General features: G+C 37.1%; 2 protein-coding genes across 3 annotated transcripts; both read right to left on the bottom strand.

Annotated features, from left to right (window-relative positions):
• Positions 1 to 382: 382 nt before the first annotated feature.
• Positions 383 to 2,705, bottom strand: si:dkey-178o16.4 (oxytocin receptor). Its single transcript, XM_041225430.1, has 2 exons — positions 1,766 to 2,705; positions 383 to 1,523 (listed from the first exon to the last, which is right to left on the bottom strand). Exons 1-2 carry the CDS (start codon positions 2,631 to 2,633, stop codon positions 1,321 to 1,323), a joined length of 1,071 nt encoding a protein of 356 aa, XP_041081364.1. The 5' UTR covers positions 2,634 to 2,705; the 3' UTR covers positions 383 to 1,320.
• A 1,508-nt stretch (positions 2,706 to 4,213) lies between these two features.
• Positions 4,214 to 14,510, bottom strand: LOC121298336 (CCA tRNA nucleotidyltransferase 1, mitochondrial-like). Of its 2 annotated transcripts, none has more exons than XM_041225427.1 (8): positions 14,423 to 14,510; positions 13,400 to 13,538; positions 13,080 to 13,273; positions 12,010 to 12,148; positions 10,678 to 10,804; positions 9,746 to 9,939; positions 7,502 to 7,755; positions 4,214 to 7,124 (listed from the first exon to the last, which is right to left on the bottom strand). In XM_041225427.1, the coding sequence occupies exons 2-8, from the start codon at positions 13,536 to 13,538 to the stop codon at positions 6,876 to 6,878; spliced, it is 1,296 nt and encodes a 431-aa protein (XP_041081361.1). In that variant the 5' UTR covers positions 14,423 to 14,510; the 3' UTR covers positions 4,214 to 6,875. The 2 variants fall into 2 exon arrangements, with proteins under 2 accessions (XP_041081361.1, XP_041081362.1); XM_041225428.1 differs by having other exon boundaries at positions 14,427 to 14,508.
• Between the last annotated feature and the right edge of the window lie 7,502 nt (positions 14,511 to 22,012).

Raw genomic sequence — 22,012 nt, 5'->3', positions numbered from 1 at the left:
AAACCCACGTTGTAAAGTATGGAATCGTTACAGTTTTAGCTGTAATGTTAACAATGTGATAACAGGCCTACATAAACATTGTTAACATATATTTATATTGACTCGACATTTTAGTTCAGTAAATTCACAAAACACAATGAAAAAATAGAAAACGGCATACATTAAAGTACGTTTAACAAGCATGAACACGTAGCTACCACTATTCCACTCGTTTCTTCAGTTTTTGTAGCTAAAACATTCACTATATATATATATATATATATATATATATATATATATATATATATATATATATATATATATATATATATATATAGATAGATAGATAGATAGATAGATAGATAGATAGATTGATTTAAGAAAAAAAGTCTGTCTACTGCTATAGGTGTCTACTCAGAAATAAATATGTTTGATATTTAGCTCAGCGCGTAACGTCTAAATTATTATTACAAAGCCGCTTTGTTATTTCTGGAAGGTTAAGGTATTGTCTGACCAGTGCATGGCGGTAAAACCGCATTGTAAAATACCTTTATATACTTTTAGTTTGGTTACACTTGTGTCTTTGTGCTTCTAAAGTATATTCTCAAATAGTTAAAATTAACACAAAGGTGTGTTTAAAATCTGTTACATAAGAGTTATGTTTAATTCTTAAACGTTTCTGTTTGACTGGTAGGGACAGCAGTGCTATTTTGTCAAATTTATCTATTCTTAATCTGCAAAGTAAAGCGACACAGCTGAAACGGGCTACAAATTAAATGTAACACTGTGTTTATTTTACAATCCAAGTTTTCTCAAGGGTAACATTTCCTCAATAATGGCGGCTAAGCACTTAGGCTAAACAATTTTGTATTTTCAAAGCTCATAAACGAGACGCCACTCACTAAATTTATACAACTAAACGTTATTTCGTTGACCTTGCTTGAGGCTAATTGTCAATGTTGAGTGAAGAACAGTCACTATGCAGTGCCGGTCCGTTTCTGTATTCACAGCAAGGGACCATGTCAGCATTTATCAATTGGATGATTATTCCTCGTCAATTAAGAAGGCACATTGACTAGTTTTGCAGATCCTTTACAAATTGTTACACTCAACGTGTGACGGTATCTTGTATGTTCAGTCTAACAGGCATGCACTAATCTCCACACTGTAAACATATACATCACTTAAAACATAACACTTAAAACAACCTGCAGCAGCCATATCTCTTATATGCGTGTTGTATTTCAGAAACAACAACTATATTTATATTTGAATTAAGTCGTTTGCAACTCAAACAATGATACTATATACAGCTGCCCTTAAAGAAAAGGTCATCTATCTTCAGTCGGAGAGGCTCCTTAGACTCAGGTAGACGGTGCTGATGACTGTGGTTTCTTCCGGTACCGACTCCTTCAGACTGGGACGTCCTGTGCAGAGCAGAGTGGCTAGTCTCTTCGGCAGCGAGCCGCTGAAGAGCAGGTAGACGCAGGGGTTTGCGCAGCTGTTCAGGTTTGCCAGCAGCATTAAGATAGTAAATGTAGCAGCTGGAAACGAAAGTGCATTAATGTTAGCATTTTATATGTATTTAAAGAATAAACTCTGGGGGATAACTATTTTTTTTAAATCTTAAATAGAAATTCTGTTCCTGTCTATATTTTTGTAACTTTCTATGTATTTTTCGAAATTCTGATGTTGTGGTATACATAATGAATGGCTAAAATTAATCTATACCAAATACTGTCCAAACAGAACGAATTCTGAAAAGAGCACTGAACACGGTTCTTACTTTCTGTGGGGGCATTCTCATCCCAGACAGACCACAGCTGTACGATGAAGAACGGCGCCCAGCAGAAGATGTATGCCATTACAATCACCACTGTCATTTTCACAGTCTTGGTTCTAGCTTTAGACACTCCTGTGATGCTGCTAGCCCTTGAAGGAAGGGGTATCTTAGCAGCGTTCTCTTTGTGCTGATGCGTCTTGGTGTACAGGTTTATCTGGATAGCTCGACAGATTCGCACCTGGCAGACTATCACGGTAAGGATCGGACAAATGAAAATCACCAGTGTTATCCACGTCACATACGCTTTCAGTCCCCACGGCTCTATAAACTGAGCCCAACAGTCAAACACTCCCGGTGAAACTTCAACCTTGGAAAATATGAACATCTGAGGGAGGCTTCCGACCAAAGAGATGCCCCAAGCCACGCAAACCGGGACGTTCCAGCGAGCTCTCTTTCTTTGGAAAGTCACCATGGGTTTACATATCGCCTGGTAGCGGTCCAGGGTCATCACCACAATCATGTATGTCGAAGCAAACATGCCTACAATCTGCAAATACTTTACCAGCCTGCAAACCACGTCGGGGCCAACGAATCTGTCCGTTATGTCCCAAAAAAGTTGTGGGAAAACTTGAAAAAAAGCCACCACGAGATCTGCCAAGCAAAGGTGGAGCACAAAAACGCGCATTCTGGAAACCTGCTTTCGTCTCTTCCAGAGGATAACGAGGATCCCCGAATTTAAGCCCAAAGCGCACAGGAATATTACGCACAGAAGGGCGACTTCAATGTTGGCAAGGCTCTCGTTTCTCTCCAGGTCTTGCTGCTTCTCCATTTCAAGGCTAAAGTTGCTGATGTTTTGAAAAGATAATGCCATTATAGAAAGTGTAGCTGAGCTGATTGTAAACACTTACATGTACGATTCTCTTCTTTTTTGAGAGCTGTAGAATCCAACAGAAATTGTTCCGATTTAAACTGTAATGTATCACTGGCGAGAGTGCGCTTGAGCACCGGATTACTTTAAGCACAGCGCGTGTAACCTGCTGGTTTATATCTGAGAAACCTTCCAGAAGGGAGGAGCTATCCTTTAGCACCACGGTAAGCAGCGTGCCGTCTCTTTGAGGTGAAACATGCCAGCGTTCTGCCTCTTTGCGTCTTGCTCAAAATGCAAGGTATATTGATCTTTCGGTGTACAGACTATAAATATATGAAGTCCTATTTTGTTTTTTCAGTATCAACTGCCCATATAGGTTTAATATGGACACACACATTGTCTGAACAAATGTTAACCGGTAAAGTCCTGCCTACGAGATGACTTACTGTATCTAAAAGCGCACAGACTTATGTCAACGTTTGATTCAAAGATGACAGCATGGTTGTACAGGTAGAAAGCAGCTTAGTACAGAGTAAGTAGAAATCATTAGATGGCCATATGATTTGTATTTATTTATTTGTGTTATAGCTTTATACAAACGGTTAAAAAGTACAATTTCTTGCATCATTTTTAGGTTCCAATTTTCGTTTGAAACCAAAAACAATTGGAATAGCAGCCTGCAGTATTCAATTTTCAGTACCTAGTAGCGTAATCTGATTACATTGTTCATTAACTTGTAACTGTAATGATTCCTTTTTCAGTCAGGTAACGAAATGTGTTATTACAAGTTACATCTCTTAAAAATACATGTTTTATTGATGTGATGCACATATATCAAAATATGAAATCACAAGTAACAGAAATAAACAGGTAGCAGTAAAGAGGTGTGCAGCCAACTGGTGCTTGATCAGCATTGTTGCTATTTCAGCACTTGGTATGCAACAGTCCCCTTGCTGATAATTAACAAATGCTCTCCACAAGTTCTATTGATTCGTTCTGTCTGCTGTTTCGGCATGTAGTAGACATGGCTAATTTGTGAAGAGCATTCCAAATGTCTCAAGTATTCATCACAGTTATTTACCAATCTCATCATGCTGTTGGATAACCAAAATAGCGTTTATTTCAAGTGATCTGGAAGCTGTGTCAGCTGCTTTATTTTATACTACCAAGGCAATGCATGGTCTGATTGATTCAGTGCAGCCATTGCAGTGTTTGATACTTTATGCAAGGTCTGGGTAATTTTAAGGTTGGTACTTTATTTAACATATTTTAAAGGAGACCAAATGCATCTTCTTCTTTGCCAGAGGGGCTGCAGTATGGACAAATACAAAACACACTTCCGATAGTAATTGGCCAAGCTCATAAAAATGTTGACTGCCAGAGCCAGTTCTTCAGCACCTCTTTTGGGGGATCCATAGACGGTTCTTTATTCAATAAAATAAATCCCAGAAACTGTAAACTCCGAACTCTGAATACAAATTTTCAAGCTTTGCATATAGTTGATTTTTTTAGTGTACAGACTATGAAGGAACATAGAAACATCCATGTTCCTTCATAGTCTGTACACTAAAATATTGTCCAGATACACAATAGCACAGGCATCCAGTAAATCCTAAATACTTCAGTCATTAAAGTCATGTTACAGGGGAATTTGTCAATCCAAATGGAGGAACAGGAAATTTATATAGACCATGCAGTGTTCGAAAAGCTGTTCTGTCAATATCTTTAATACTGATTTGATGGTACCCTGACTTTAAATCTAGTTTAGAAAATATCTTCACCCCCTTCAAATCATCAATACATTAATCAATACGAGGCAGAAGATATTTATTTTTGGTAACTGTATTTCAAGACCTGTGGTCCGTGTACATTCTCATTGACAAAAAAGATTGGGGCTGCAAATGAGGATTTGCGTCCCTTCCACTCTTCCAGCTCATGGAAGAGATAGCAACAGGTCTTGTTGTCATTCATTTCAATGACTGGAATGAGTTTCAACAAAAGTTAAAATTAGAATGGTTCATACCTGAGGCTGCTTATAGCCATAGTCTAATTATTTGTTGTGTTTTATGTTGTTTGCAATGGCATTGTGGAACTCTTTTCAGGTCCTCGTTGAAAATTAAAATTTGATTGATTGATTGGTTGATTGAAAGGCGATACAGCAGCCAAGACACAGGAGTTACTGCAGGTTCCAACTGCATGATCAACTGTCTTTTCTGTACCACTACATGCTCAACTGTCCTTTGTGCAGGCTGCGCGGAAGGGAGTTCTGGAAGAAACATATCTCTAACCTCCAAGAGTTCCATCAAACTGTGAAAAACTTCTGTTAGAGCTGAGTTCTTTATTGTTACTGTATCTGAGAAATAAAAAAAAAATGGAAACAGTTCATTGCTAAACTGTAAACGATATCACATTGGTTCTCCAATTAACTCTACATCATGGCCAGCCAGTCATGACAAGTACGTCCAAAGTCCCTAGTGGCACAACAAATAAACTCATTTGCTCCTGGTACTCTCTAATTAGTAAATCATTCATCATATGTATACATTCTCTGGAAGACCATCAGCTAGTTTAATCATCTGAGCACCAAATCTGGTGCTCAACCTCAACCACTGTGTTTTTGGGACAGACTAGGCCCAAATACAGCCTTCTTGGATGGCAATGTTATAATAAATAAATAAATAAATAAATAAATAAATACAGCACGTTGTTCATGTAACGTTAAAAAAAAAAGTTAGGGATGGTGGCAAGACAAATACGCATTGCATTAACACAGAAGTGGCATCAGTGCAGTGAAGACCTGTTTTTATTTAATTTCTTATTTGCTTTCTAACAGATGCAATTGTAGATTTGAAAGTCCAACAAACTTCCCGATATAAATATTAGTGGCACCACCATCTATGTGAATTATAACTTTTTAGTATTAGTCCTTTAAATTTTAAAGGCTTTCCTCTTTAACCAAACTATTTTGTTTTGCTGAAAGCTGTGTATTTTCATATCCATGCCAGTTTCCTTCCCCATATTGATTATTATTTTTATTATGTTTTGTTTTCTTGATGTTTGTAGGTGTGCAGTTGTGTGTCTTATGTCCCTGCTGAGAGCAATTGAAGGAAAGTCTTGATTCTCTGGTTCTGGAAAGCATTCAGCCTTTTTTCATTCTCTTTGTATTAAATCTTTGTCCAGTTTTTCTGCTCTTTTGTTCAGTCAGTTGTTTGTCTCCTGACCGCCTCTATGCTATCCAGTTCCATGATGCTATTTGTAGCTGGGATTGACTAACTGTAAATTACAGATAATTGACCACCCTCCATGGTTCTGCACTGAACCTAAAAGTGCTCCGACTACAGAACACATGTTCTGTCATGACTCCTTTGAAATCCTAGGTTATTTATCTGTCCATAAACTCCCACCAGTAATACAGGAGCCTAATGAGGGAACACTATGTGACTGCTCATTACTGTCTTTTTTTTTTTAGTTTGGCAGAACACACTCAGAGATGGAGTTTTGAGTCAAACTGTACATGAAAAATACACCTAATGCAATACACTATGTACTAAATTTTACATTAAGGAACAACAAAGCAAAAACTAGCATTGCTAAACTCCCAGTAATGTTCACTAAAAGAAAACAAGGGATTAAGATTTTTGACCAGTTTGTGTGCACGTTTGTCGGATTACTTTGGCATTTACTGAGAAAGCATGGTAAGAACTGTTTTTGAAATGCTGTCAATTATTGTATTGCAGCCCTTTGTTTTGCAATAATATTCACCGATTACATTTGGACAGTATTCGTGCAGCACTGTACTTTGTTGTTTCAGAGACACTGATGTTCATGGCATTGTTAATTTATAATGCCCTGATGTTATTAAAGCAACTACAAAGTGGTATAATGACTCCAACTAAGATGCGGAATTCATACATATCCAAAAGGACCCCTGGAACCAATGATATTGGACATGACATGTTCTACTGTAATTCAATATTAAAGAACATTGCTTAACTTAAAAAAATAAAAACATTCCAGTACTGCATATGACAGCGACAGAGTGAATGAAAGTTCTCGACTGGTATGATTCATGGAATTTTATCACAAACTATAAACCCTTTAATTACCCGCCATGTAACAATGTAACAAGTGGAGGTGTATCTCCTACCACAGTCAAATCTGAATTGGCTTACACTGCTATGCCATGGGAGTCTTATTTCCATCAGTTGAGGCCAATATTTCATAGCGGAAAAGGATTCTCTTTTCCTATAGATTTTTGACATCCTTCAGAAGTTCATCTTTGTCCATTTGATATCCACTCTTTTTCCAGAGGTCCCTCAGAGTCTGCAGTATTGCGCCGATCTCTTTCCCAGAGGTGATCCCCATTTTTCTCAGGTCATGCCCGCTGACTGGGAAACGTGGGATGGACCACTTCTCCATTTCTGCTAACAGCTGTTCCTCCCCCTGGTATTTCAGCAATTCACAGATTCTGCTTTGGACATCTGGCTCCCTTGACTGAAGTAACAAAACAAACAAAAAAAAAAGTTAGGGATACTAACTTCCTTTCAATACAGAATTAGAGCTATCAATATCACTATTAAAGGAAATCGCAACCGACATCCGCCAATTTAAAAAAGTCAAATGCCTCCATATCTTTTCTGATACTTATATATTCAATAACTTATGGGCGAGACATGTTTCGTCACAATTAGACAAAATGATTTATATATGTGTGTCTTGCAGACAGAAAGCCTGAAAGACAGACCAGACTAACTTGTGCTAAAGAATATCCTTTGCAAGTTTTATCACAAATGCATATCCCCAAATAAATACCAAAATTTTATATTTGACACAATTCTTTAACATTAGAAAAAAACAGAGATATTACTGACGTCTATGATATAGTCTCTGAAGGGCTTCAAGCTGTCTGTCTCATAGTCTGCCTTGCGTAGATCTCTTCTGTGCTTCACCAAGAACAGGCCGAGGTTCTTCTCTTCTCTGGAGATTTTCAGCCTCAAATCCAGCTTGTTCACATCGTCCTGCCCTCGGAACAGAGCGGACAGGACGGTCATGGGCTTAGGGTTCCGGTGCTGTGCGTTCTTCCACACACGATTTAGTTCCTCCAGACTCCCGTTTACAGGTAACCCTGACAACAAGAACACTCGTCCATGAAGGACAAAGGCCCACATTCATAAAGCATTTACCACCGTGTTAACTGTTAATGCCAAGGATGTTGGGATGTAAATATCATTTAATAAGGTATTTGATTATGCTCCTCTTATTTTGGTAGTTTAAACGATTACAAAAAGTGACACTAGCATATACATCTATTCCGTACACAATCAATATGTTGCTTATGTTATTGTACTTATCAAGAATCATTTATCCATTGCTGAAGTTAGTCAGAACAGTAAACAGCAGCAGTGGAACCAGAGCTCCAGAACAAAAATCAATTTGAAGATCACAAACCAGGAATATTGAAAACATTAATTTCAAGTTAAAAAAAAAAAAAAAAAGTTCAATTTTAATCTTAGTTTACAGTAACTTCCTTGAATCATTTTAATTGTCATCCAACCTCAGTTGTTTAGTTTAAGAAGATTCAGTTGAACAAAAAGCTCCAAAACACAAACCCAGAAATATGCAAAACATTTGGCGGTTTTTCAGAAGTTGCCAAAAAGGTTCTGCTTTATTCAGAAACCCGTATTTAAAAAAAACAAAAATAATAATACTAATAATAAAGTTACATTTTAATGTTAGTTTAACTGCGCCACTCTACTTTAGTTACATGCTTTCAGTTGTTTTTGGTTTTAAAAAAAATATATCATCTCGACACGCTCCGTCCGTCTTGTGAGTAAACAATTAACTGCAAGTCCAGCAGCAGTAAAAAAGATGTTCCGAGGGCACAGATGAAACGTGCTTACACGCTTCATAGTGTTTCTCCATGCACGTGGTTATAGTTTGCCTCAAAGGCACACAGTATTCCGGCTCCACAAAAGCCATAAACATGAGAAATCCTGCACCTTTAACAGAACTTATTGGCAGCGTGTCTTCAGCTACCATGGTACACAAAAGCTCAGTTCATTTCTCAGCCTTTGCTCCTTTTCAGACATGTCAAATGTTAGCTAGTAGCTGGACTCTCCTTCTCGCCCCCGCTGATGCAATCAACCAGAGCTCTTTTCCCTGTCACTACTCAGCACGTAAACTAGTATTTACGTCACATTTTATGGATGTATGAAAGACGTATTTATGTCGTTTTTTTTCCCTCTAGTTTAAACTAATTAAATATATTAAACATTTAAGAAAAAGTTATAGTTTAAATGATTAAACTATTACATCCCTTAAGCTTTTTAACGTCAGTGTTTTGCCTTCTTTATGGAAAACGACTGGTTCTTTATTAGCACAGTGGTAAATGCTTTGTGAATATGGCCAAATGTGTTTCAAATCTAGTGTATACCAAAGACACAATATAAAAAAAATCATGTAATTTTGACAGTTGTTATTTTTGCTATTTGCCCAAACAGCCATGTAGTAGATTATTATGTTAATGGTTTATTCAGTTAAATTTTTTATTATTTTTAGTCAGAATAACATCTGGAGTTGTAACTACTTGTTTTCAGCAGTGTCCATTAAAAGGCTTAAGGGGATGGAAACCAGGATGCTTTCAATGGAGATATGTTTCACAGGTTAGTGTCATTAAAATTTTTAGACAGCACTAGTGACCACAATAAACTGTAATAAGGGTCTAAAGAAAGGTTTCTCAAACTCAGTCCTGGGGACCCCTTGTGGCTGCTGGTTTTCATTCCAACCAAGCTCTCAATTACTTAATTAGACCCTTAATTGAATTGATAATTTGTTTAATTAGACCTTTTTACTTGCTTGCAGCTCTTAAACAGTTGCAGTTCAAGTTACTTATAAAATGTTACAGCTAACTTGAAATCTGCAACTGTTCAGAGCTGAAAACAAGTAAAAAGGTCTAATTAAGCAAATTATCTGTTCAATTAATGGTCTAATTAAGTAATTGAGAGCTTGGTTGGAATGAAAACCAGCAGCCACAAGGGGTCCCCAGGACCGAGTTTGAGAAGGCCTGGTCTAAAGGGTTAGTGCATTAGCACACATGGGAACTGATGATGACTTACCGATATACTGAGCAACGTCCAGGTCGTACATGAGGTTGACTAGGTGAGCTGCATGGTTTCCAGTCAGAGTCTTCTTCAGTTCCATCCAGATTCTCTCTCCGGAGATCGCAGCCAGTCCCTTGGAGTGTTCCTTTATTGCTTCTAAAGTCTCAGACTCGTGATCACCTGGCTCTTCTGCTATCCTGCCGTAAAACCTGAATTTAAATAATGCAAAAGAATTATTAAATATGTGACATTCTCTTGGAAAAGGTCCAAAAGTTTTAAATTTGTAAAAAGGGTTTATAACCATAATACATACATACATGTAATGAATACATACATATTGCTCTGTCGTGTTCTTTCCTTAAAGCCTTTTTTGAGAACCAATTCTCTAGATAAGTTTTGTGTGTTTGTTTTTATTGTATGTATGGCTCCACTATATCGCCATTAATGATATGCATCCCCGGTGAGGAATAATAAGAATGAAAAGCTAAAAAATCTTATTATATAAATCGCAATATTATCTTATTTTTGCTTCTGGCTGTTCCATTGTCTCACAATTATCCCAGGAGCTCAGGTTCCCTGTACCTGGCTGCTTTGTTACCTGTGACCCTTTGAAAAGCTGTTTGCACTAGCTTTACTGTTACTAAAAAGCACGAAACTTCAAATGCAATTGTAATTTTGTTTTTTTAACACTCGCCTTACAGTTTTGAGTGTTTGCAATCCTCCCGAGTTCTGTTGCCCCTACATTGGTTTATTATAATAGTTACCTAACCCTGCCTTACCCATCCTTGTACTACTATTGTTAACCATTCAGCTCACATGAATCACCAACTGCACAGCATTAATGAACTCCAAAAGCCATCATTTATTGAATTACCACATTCATGCATATTTTTGTCGTTTTTGTACATCTCATGATACGTGCAAAGACCATTATGATTTTTCAATACCTGAAATATCGCAGGATCCTTAAATAATCTTCCTGGATCCTCTCGGCTGCACTTCCGACAAATCTTATCTTTCTGTTCTGCAGGTCTTCAAAGCCATTGAAGTAATCATACAGAGTGCCATCCAACCCTATCAGAGACCAGCAGGACCAGTGTGAACAGCAGTACTGCACAGTCACATTACAGTACTGGAAACGATTTGGACTTGGGACATACCTTCCTGACCATGACATATGTCAAGAGCATTACAGAATATGAATGGGCAATGAAATGTTTAATGCCAATGTGATAAGCTGTTTTCAGGATAAATGTAAATATTTAGGTATGAGATCCAGACAGGTGGGTTTAGGGATAGACAGACACCTCTATATATCCCAGGAATCTGATACTCCCAGTAAAGTATGCTAAATAATGTGCATTTTAATTCTTGTGGCAATTGGATAAGCACATATATGAACAAATGGAAGTGTGACATACAGATTAGTGGACATATGTGTGTGTGTGTGTGTGTGTGTGTGTGTATGTACAGACTGTCTCCACTATATTATTTTATTCTCAGTGGGGGATAACTACAGAGCTACAAAAAAAAAAACTTGACTTGATTAAGCCAGACAAAGGTGTACAAAAATACGTAGATCTCAAAATAACCCCCGTTAGACCTTTGTCCACATCACAAACCCCCACACACGTGACCTCAACTCTTCCTACAATACAGCAGTTTTCCTCGCCAAGTTTTCTAGGTATGCATTTTATATGTAGTAGAAATGTGATGTCATTTGTAGTAGTTTCAAGCATGCTGAACACAAACAAAAGATCCCAAATGTATTATTAATGCAAACTACTGAATCACCCAACTAAGGACATTCCACATGAGAAGTTACTTAAAATAAAAAAGTTCAGCTGGTTGCTATTGTTTTCCTTGTTAGAGACAAAAACACAGTAAATACATGAATGAAAATAACGAATGAATGCGTGCAAGGAATATGAATGAGGGTATGTAGATGTACTGGAAATCTACAACAGTGTGACGGGTTCCCCCTGGTGGCTGATGTACGTATGAGTGGTTGTGAAACTCAAGAAAAGTTTGTCATTGTGAAGGTTGTCAAATCTTGCTGCTCAATTGAAGCTTCTGAGAAACTGAGACTGTATTTCTGGAGGTCTTTTTTTTATATTTAATAATTATAATTGTGACCGGTACCGTGATTGAGGAAATGGGTCTTTAAGAGAGCCAGTCATACGAGAAACTCAGAGCAGTGCAGCTGCAGTGCACCTCTTTATAAATTACACAGAAGAGACTCTTTCAATGAAAAGCTTTATGGCTAATGCACGGTTTACCTAGAAACATTGAGTTGATGGTAAGATCCCGTCGCTCTGCATCCTTCTCCCAGTCTGTGGTGAACTCCACTTCAGCATGCCTTCCATCAGTCACAACGTCCACTCGCAGTGTCGTCACCTCAAAGTTCTGCTCATGAAGCTACAACACACAACAAGATGTAATGTCCTGTGCATGGAAGGACTGCTTATCTGCAAAGCTTAGAAGCTTGTGTTGTGTAATTCTCTCTGCTTTGAAAAGTTCAGGGCACATTTACTTTAGCATTAGTTAAATAAGCAAAGCAGAGCATGAATTTAAGTTGAAAAACGGATCTCATTACTTCAGAAAAATGGAAACATAAGAAACCCAGGATTCAGATATCTACACTTCAAAGTTCCAAATACAAAGGTGGTTTAGCAACTCTTGACTTTAAATAGATTACTGTTCTCCAACTTCAAAATTTAGCCAAGTGGCTGGATCCCCAAGATGGCACTTCCCCAGCTTGGGTAGATCTGGAAGATTCAGAGATTGGTTCATCCCTGCCTCACCTGCTTACTAGGTGACTTTACAAGCTTTGACCTTTCATATATATATATATATATATATATATATATATATATATATATATATATATATATATATATATATGTAAAAACAGAAGTAACGCATCAGTCTCCCACAGTGCCTGTGCTCTGAATGAAATGAAAGGTGTATTGTGGAACACAAAACCAGAATTTTTGCAGGAGGGAGCATGATCTGGATACACTACAGTGTTTAAAAGAGAAATTCTCTTTCTCCTAGTGAACGCTCCAGAGTAAATCTTGGAAAAGTATTCCTCAGTTGATTTATGACCCAGATCAAATCTGACCTTGCTCAGACCAAATTTACACAACCTATCCTAGTTAGTGTGACATTTCAGGGGTTTGACAAATCTGAATATATTTTCTATAACACATGCAACATGATGAACTGTTTAAACTGTACTGGAGGGATTTTGCAATGATTGTCTTGATGTACTATTTACTATGTACTCAATGGTGTACTCTCAAACTATTTGACCAATTACAAAAGCTTCTGAACATTAAACACTGACCCTTGCTGTTATGGTCCCATGTTGCTCTCCTTTGTTGTTGATCATTCGAATACCAGCTGCCTGGAACATGGTTTTCATCTCCTCAGGGGTAGCTGTGGTGGCAAAGTCCACATCCTGAGGCTGCTTTCCATTCAAGAGATCTCTCACAGCACCTCCAGCGATCCTCAGCTCAAATCTGTGCTTCTCAAATAGCTCTGGAAGATACAGAGCCATTCATCTGATCAGAAAGTACTACACAAAGGTACTAAAATGGTCCACCAAAGATTAAGACTTTTGTCTCAATGGAATCATAACATACAGATGTATCAGGGTGACTGTACCTGCTATACCCTTCAGCCCATCAGTAAAGAGGGACTGGAACTCCTTGGTCTTCAGCTGCATTGTGAACAAGCTTCTGGTTTTCCACAAGAGGTGAATTCCACTAACCACATCTGGTCTCAGAAACACACTCCTCCACATCTGAGGAAAAGGACAAACCCACCCCAAGTTAGAAACAGAGGCTGTCACACAGGTTCCATATTATAAACAGGGTTCTATTAGAACAAGGGGCCATGCAGCATTTTGCTTGCCATATAATATGCTACTAATCCTCTGCATTCACCAAACAGCCACAAAACAGTATAGAACTGCAGTGTACGGGAATAACAACTAGTTGCTTCAGGCAGGTCTTTTTGTTGTTTCCTTAATTTAAACAGTTTGCAAAGTGTGTGCCTGTTACTCTCATTGAATTGTTTAAGCACTGATGTCAAAGTTAAACTCTTGCAGTTAGTACCTTTCTTTATTAAATTACTGATACGTAAGGTAAATGCCTACTACCCAACCATCGTGTTTTATGTATTTTCTTAGAAGATGTCTGCAAGCTCTTTTGTTCTGAATACTATTTTCGAGTCCAGTTTGGTAACATCAGAATATTTTGTTTTGCCTAGCAACAATCTTCATTAACTGCTGACCACGAAAACTATTACTAGTTTTACCGGAATATATAAATACGACAAGGTGTATGCTGAAAATATAATGATAAAAACTCACATAAAACATACAATCTATAAAACATGTTTGTATATATTACCGGCAAATATATATAATATATATAAGGATATTATAATATATAATATATATATATATATAAATATTATATAAATTAATTTTATATATTAAATATTTATATTTAATATATATAGCAATGTCACTGAGTGGAACAAAATTAGTATATAACACATGGCACTGTCACCTTGCAGAACATCTAGCACTTGCATTTTTACTGTTGGACAAGTTAATATACTCTTTTCCGTTAATATATCTATAGTTTATATTTTAAATAAAATGAGATTAACATTACATACCAACCTGCACCGAACTATCAAATTAAAAGGTTTTTAAACGTCCCTTGTTTGCAACACGACTTAATTCTAGCTTCCTGTGACATAAGACGGGTGTCTTGCAAGGTATTCTGGGAGTTGTAGTCCTTCGTTTTAAACGGCGATGTCACGGTTACAGTAACTGACACGTGATCATCCAATAACGCGAGGAGATTGGTTAGGGGATGGCCCTTCCGTGCTGCGTCTTCAGGAAATTGTAATCTCTACCAAAATACCACAACTGAAGGAGAAAAAAATTCTTAAAACTAAAGCCAAATCACCTGTTACAGAAAAAACCAGACCGTCTAAAATATAGGCTTTTTGGCTAAATAAATATGTATTGACATGGATATGAGGATTTAGCTGTTTGTAACTGTACTGTTATATTATTGTCGGAGGCTCTGGTGGGTTTTTCATCAGAGTTTCTTCTTCAGAGCTAGAGATGCTCATACGATAACGCACGACAAACTCAGCATGAACCTTTTTTTTTTCCTTCTTTCATTAAACGACTTTTTTAAATTATCGAATTTAATCAAAAGGACCGATATTAAAACCTTGTGGGAAAACACGTTTACTATACCCAGTTAAGTTAAAAAAAAAAAAAAAAAAAAAAAAAATCTGTCGTAATTTATAAATCGGCGTTGTATATGAATGTAGCAGTGTAGCGTTAGTAAACTGATTTTGACCAGGTCTGCCCAGTGAAATATTATATTTAAATGTATGTATTTCCAGCAGTTTCCACTTCTTTATGTGGAGACCAGTTTAGCTGTATCTCTGAAGATATGTAAAACTGCAGTGAGTGAGGGACTTATTAAAGAGATAGATACAGGTTTTTGTTTTACCCTTTTTGCAACTGCAGTGCCTCTGTTGCAGTAAATACATAGTGAAGCTGTGTTATTATTAGACACTGTTCTGACTGAAGTCAGTGCAGGGAGTACGGTCTGAAGGGAGAAGGAACACAGTATACCTTCAGTTATGTTTTCTAACTTAAAACCCATTGGCTTTGTGCACTCACGAAATAAATAAATATGTTGTAAATGAATATACCTGCAAATTAATAATAACAATAATAATATATATATATATATATATATATATATATATATATATATATATATATATTTCTATATAGTGCCTTTCATAGTGACCTACCATCACAAAGCGCTTTGCAAGATACGAGATTACTGCCCCGCACCATGTGCCCAGTTTTATTGTTAGCGAAAGGACAGGTAAGGAGAACGCTGATTGTAAAATGGGAATGGCTCCTGTCAATATGGAAAGCACAGATATTGTGTGAGCTGTGATCCCTCCCTCTGTGCTTTAGTATTACTCAGTTACATTCCACAGTACTCAGTTACATTCCACAGAGGCATAGTAAAAACTTTACTAAATACTTAAGAAAAAAAATAAATAACACCAAGGGTTTGTAGAAAGTTATTTACCAGTTTACAAATACAGTAGTAGTTTCCTTCCTAATATTGAGTTGCACCTCCTTTTGCCCTCAGAACAGCATCAATTCGTCGGGGCATGGACTCTACAAGGTGTCGAAAGCGTTCCACAGGGATGCTGGCCTATGTTGACTCCAATGTTTCCCACAGTTGTGTCAAGTTGGCTGGTAGTGGATCTCTACTCTGAATAGCTCGTTCCATCTCATCCCACAGGTGCTCAATTGGATTGAGATCTGGTGACTGGGCAGGCCACTGCAGTAAGCTGAATTCACTGCCATGTTTGTGGAACCATTCCTGGACAATCCTAGCCTTGTGGCATGAGGCATTATCCTACTGAAAAAATCCATTAGCAGATGGGTACGCTGCTGCCATGAAGGGATGCACCTGATTGGCAATGATGTTCAGGTATCCTGTGGCATTCAAATGTTGCTCCACTTTTATCAAGGGGCCCAATGTGTGCTATGAAAACACACCCCACACCATCACACCACCACCACCAGCCTGCAATGTTGACACACGGCATGATGGATGCATGTTCTCATGTGGTTTTCTCCATACCCTAGTCCTACCATCAGTGTGAAACAGCAGGAACCAGGATTCATCAAACCAGGCAAAGTTTTTCCAATCCTCCAGTGTCCAGTGTTTTCGTTCCTTAGCCCACTGCAACCGTAGTTTCTTGTGTTTTGCTGAAAGAAGTGGAACTCTGTTAGGTCGTCGGCTGCCATACCCTATTTGTGTCAAGGTATGATGAGTTGTGCATTCTTTTATGGGTCTTTCAGCACCAACGTTGTACTGGACTGTCAGTTGACTAACTGTGGCCCATCTGTTGCTCTGCACAATTCGTGTCAGCCTCCTTTGGCCTCTTTCATCAATGAGCCATTTTTGACCACTGGCCTGCCATTGGCTGGATGTCCTTTGGGTGGTGGACCATCCTTGATACACACAGGAAACTGTTGAGGGTGAAAAACCTGCAGCGCTGCAGTTCTTGACACACTCCAACCGGCGCGCCTGACACCTACTACCATACCCCGTTCAAAGGCACTTAAATCTTTTGTCTTGCCCATTTACCCTCTGAATGGCACATAGACACAATCCATGTCTCAATTGTGTCAAGGCTTAAAAATCCTTCTTTAGCCTGTCTCCGCTTCATCTACACTGATTGAATTGGATTTAACAGGTTACATCGATAAGGGATCATAGCTTTCACCTGGATTCACCTTGTCAGTCTATTTCATGGAAAGAGCAGCTGTTCCTAATGTTTTGTACACTCAGTGTGTGTGTGTATATATATATATATATATATATATATATATATATATATATATATATATATATATATATATATATATATATATATATATACACACACACACTGTATAGATGAAGACTTTAAAAATGTTTCATCGTCCATCATTAAAGGTCTTTTAAACTTGCTCTCTGTACTTTATTTATAGGTTTATTCAAATACAGTGCTATCTAAACTTTACCTTTCCTGTAGGACCTTCCTTTCAGTGGTGTTGCTGATGTCAACGCACATGAAAGAAGCATACCTTTTTCTGTATAGCTTGTATTCTATCTGTTTATTTAAAAAAAGAACCAAAGTGGGTAAAATACCACATAGTGTACTATTTCAATAGTTTGAATTAGGAAGTTTTGATGAGCTGTTTAGTTTATTTCATTTCTGCAGAATTCAAAAGTGTAGTTCCCATAAGAGGAAACGACCTATCAGGTTTTGGAAGAGCCTCGCTTCAGTCATAGCAATAAAACAGGGCAAATTAGTACAAATACAGTGATTGTTTAGAAGTCATAGATCAAGATTTTTTATCACATGGGAACTAGCCATGAGTTGTGTTCATTGTGTTGTAAAGAGGCCCTGCTTGATAGTAAACTGAAGCCCCAGCACATTCTTCATTTGCAATCTGTCATGAATGACCATGCATACAGTTTGATGGTTGTTACCTGCTCCTGAGCTTGTTTTATCTCTTCTGTTTGCTGTTGAAAACATAAAGCTCATTTTAAGAAATTCCAGTCTGATTAATCCAACAGGGAGGTGTTTAAATATTTGTTGTATGTTTTATTTGTATTGTATTTATTTAGGTATTCTTGTTTCAGTGAATACAGTATGTGAGAAATGTATAATGGCAGAAATGCCATCTAAAATGTAAACATATATATATATATATATATATATATATATATATATATATATATATAGATTTAATGTATATATATATATATATATATATATATATATATATATATGAGATTACTATATTATTAAGTTGTAACTTAATTTCCTCCTTACCACAAACAAGAGTTAAGGACTGAAGTGAAATAAGGAGTGGCCTGACCAGTGAGCAGAAACTGGGGCAGTGTCAGCGTCAGGGCATTTATTGCCTTTTATAAATGCTTGGGGAACATGGTTTTGTTCAATGAGAGTCTTGTGTGTGGTGCTTTGACTGCCTTGATGCACCCAGGCTGACAGTGAAAACCCTGCTTGGTGTTGTGGTAATGCAAGAGCCTTACCATTGTGACAGTACCACCGCCACCACCCCTTGTGTTAAGTGAAGTCTTTGTGTCTTGATCACCCTGCACTTCACATATCCCCTACTGCTGTATCTCACGGATAGGTTAGTCAGTGGTATTCAACTCTAGCCCTCGAGATCAATTCCAGTACTGGTCTTTATTCCAATGAAGTCCTAAATTAGTTAATTGCCTCTTAGCAGCTTCAATTAATTACATTAGAACCTGTTTAGAGTAAAAAGCTGGACTGGATTGGATCTCAAGGGCCAGAGTTGAGTTCCACTGGGTTACATTCTAACATTCAAATAAACGCTACATTATTTTATTTGAAAAGATTCATAGACAGGACATACTTCATACCACCACTATATATGTCACTATTTTCTCCTGGATACTGTAGCTTATATTCAGTAGACTAAACCAAAATAGGGTTAAGCATAGCCCTCAGCTAGCCAATTACAGTAGTTTTACACATTCACCCTGTTACAGCATTTGAACTACTCTGACTGTGATGAATGCAGAGTTTCCTAGCTATGTAATGCATATTAATGATATACATGTACTATGCAGTGGACCATTGCATTGCAATGATATCTGACACATTGTGCAAGGTTATGTTGTTAAATATATAAATGTATAAATGTGCACAGTATGAGTGCTGACAACGCTGTGTTCATTTTCTAATCTAGATCATAACAAAGGGACAGTCGACCTCAGAAACTTGTAGCTGACTAATCACACGCTTCAATTGAAAACATCCAAGCTGTTTTCAAATATTGTGCACAAACACCAAAAAGTTACGAACCAGTATGTACACAAGTGTAGCATCAGATATTACCAAACAAGAACCAATAAAATCTTACTGGGGTTTGTATTCCAGTAATGGTACTCCCAAATAAGTAAAATCGATTGACTCAAATACTCCAAACAAGGAAAACACTTTAGTTTGAGGTTTTCGTCATGAATGTGATGGGAACAAACATTCTACAAGGGCACAACAAATATACAAAGGGCACTGCAATGAAAACAGAGGGTTGCAAATTACTCATGCTTCATAAATAAACTATGCCTTTTATCATTATGATTGATTTACATATTACGCACAGCCAGGACGGGCCAACAAAGTGGAAGAATGCTTGTTACTAGGAGACCTTGAAACATGAGCTCATTTCAGATACAGACTCAGAGACCAATGCAAGCGAGGATCATGAACCGGATTATGGAGAGTTCTAATCCTTACAGACAACCAAGGTAATGACTTTCAATTGGTATACCTCTCTTATTAGAAATGGCTTATTTTGCATGTTTTTTTTTTTTTTTTAATATATTATCCTCTTTTTCAGCATGACATTTTGGTCCAGGAGCGATCCAGTCCTTTTTCCTCACGTCAAAACCGACCATTGGAGTAAAATGAAAAACAAAGTAATACATTGTTATTTTGTATTATCTATTATCTAATAATAAGCACAGCTAGGTACCACTAATTCTGTTTTATTCTTCTTGTGGTTTGATCTTTTCAGGTACCCACCTTTACAGTCTCTATGCCTGCAGCTGCTGTTCTGGGAAAAGGTAATTATAGCCCATTGTGTTTGCGATATGTATAATTACATGGTGTTTTTTTTTTTTTTTCATCCCATAGGCTAGTGTTCAGGAGTGTAGTGGCAAAACATAAGAAGAAATAGTTTTTTGAGGTTTTTTTTAAACAAATTTGAATTCAGAACATATCGTCTGCTTTTTTTTTAAAACAAAACACTCCCAACAGAATTGCATATGGAAGCATTCGACTTACCTGAGCTATACATTTTACACTGTTTACTGTAAATTAAATTATTGAGTTCGACAGCTGTCAATAGCCAGTGTCACAGTCTTTCCCAACCCAAACCCACTGCTTATGTTATCTTATGTGTTTTTTTGCACATGATTGGTAGAAGTTTACATTTTTCATCTGATTTCCCAGGGTTTCACACCGTGTGTGTATATATATTATATTATATATATATATATATATATATATATATATATATTATATATATATATATATATATATATATATATATATTCATATCAAATCAATCTATAAAATGTGTATAATACCCCAAAAGGTATTGTTAAGAGAACCAGAAATGTTTTGCCCATGTGATTGTAGACAGCAACCAGTGTTTAATATTGTATAGCTTTCCTGAATTCCAATCCATTTGTAGGCTGTGCTAGTGGTTGCATGGAAACTGTAGCACGTTGCAGTTATGACTCCACTGGAAGACTGCATCCTGTTCAGATTTCAGAGATGTCAGACGTCCTGTTAAACAAACCTGGCAGACGAATACCAGGTAAAACACCAGCAAGAATAAAATGCTTACTTTTTTTATTCTCTTTGAGAGGTTTTAATGGGTTGCCATCAAATACATCTAACATAAAAATACGACAAATAGTGCTTCCTTCCCACTCAGTAAAGAAAATATTGTAAGAAATATCTGAACCATTTCAGTTTTAAAATTAATTTAATAATATGGTAGAGTACAGTGGATTTTATACCATACTTTAAACTAATTTACAGCAAATTTCAGGTTTCAAACCATACACTATATAACAATACAAATACATCATGGTTTTAAATACAAAACACACAGATATAACCAAGCAGAATGAAGCTACCACAACTCTTACTCAGCTTGTAGTGACCTGAGTTCATCTATACCATTTAGCATTTTCAATCACATCCCCACTTTCCCATCTGTTTTTCTAATCTGCAAATTTTAAATTATTTTAACCTTTCCTCATATCTCATGCCACTGACTCCTGGGATCAGCCTATTTGCCCTTCTCTGCACTTCTCCAGTGCAATACTGTCTTTGTTGTAGCAAGGTGATGGGCATTGTATAATCTTAGCATAACCTTCCTTGATATACAGCCTCTTCCAACCTGTTCACCCAACCAGGCCTTACAATCAGCTTGATGATAAATACATTCATTAAATTTTTTTTGAGGGGCGCTATTTTTTCTCTTTACAATTATATTCTAGTACAGTTCTCAATTAATATACTAATAAGCTTGTCCCATATTCAGACTTGAAACCATGTTTCCCTTGATAATTTGAATCATCCACCAGGTATTTCAGTAAGTCTACAACCTCAATACCACAACGAGTTCCACGACAGAGCCAAACGAGGCTTCTGCTACTGGCCTGTTGAAAACAAAGTCTCTAAGTGTAAGTATTGGAAAAACACATTGAATTGGCCCAGCATTGAGAAGCAACATATTACATTTCACATTACTCTAATTACATTTTTCAGTAACTTGTAACTGCAGTGCTTCCTTTTACAGAGCGGTAATGAAACTTGGTAATGTATTACATTTTATATGGAAAAAATTGCGTAGTTACTATTAGTTGCATTTAAAAAGTACTTCAGCTAATGCATAACATTGAAATCAGAAAGCACAGAAAGCAGTGCAAGTCAAACCTTACAAGTCAAACACATGCGCTTTTAATATCATCTTGCTAAAAAACGATGGCCGAGGAGGGAACGAGTGGGGTCAATAGCAGGAACTTCAAAAAATATCTCTGTAAAATATAAACTGTGCCACTTAGGAGGGAATGGGAAAAACAA

The sequence above is a fragment of the Polyodon spathula genome, chromosome 23, assembly GCF_017654505.1.
Source record: "Polyodon spathula isolate WHYD16114869_AA chromosome 23, ASM1765450v1, whole genome shotgun sequence".
NCBI lineage: Eukaryota > Metazoa > Chordata > Actinopteri > Acipenseriformes > Polyodontidae > Polyodon > Polyodon spathula.
The sequence above is the reverse complement of the archived record's forward strand: the minus strand, read 5'-3'. Positions and strand labels throughout refer to the sequence as shown.

Excerpts from the sequence above, each read along its gene's own strand:
- LOC121298336 (XM_041225427.1), bottom strand. The coding sequence starts at position 13,538 with ATGTGGAGGAGTGTGTTTCTGAGACCAGATGTGGTTAGTGGAATTCAC. Across the intron at positions 13,274-13,399 it reads TGGGCTGAAGGGTATAGCAG|AGCTATTTGAGAAGCACAGA; the intron begins GTACAGTCACCC and ends TGTATCTTCCAG. Across the intron at positions 9,940-10,677 it reads AGGATCCTGCGATATTTCAG|GTTTTACGGCAGGATAGCAG; the intron begins GTATTGAAAAAT and ends ATTTAAATTCAG.
- si:dkey-178o16.4 (XM_041225430.1), bottom strand. The coding sequence starts at position 2,633 with ATGGCATTATCTTTTCAAAACATCAGCAACTTTAGCCTTGAAATGGAG. Across the intron at positions 1,524-1,765 it reads TGAGAATGCCCCCACAGAAA|CTGCTACATTTACTATCTTA; the intron begins GTAAGAACCGTG and ends TTTCGTTTCCAG.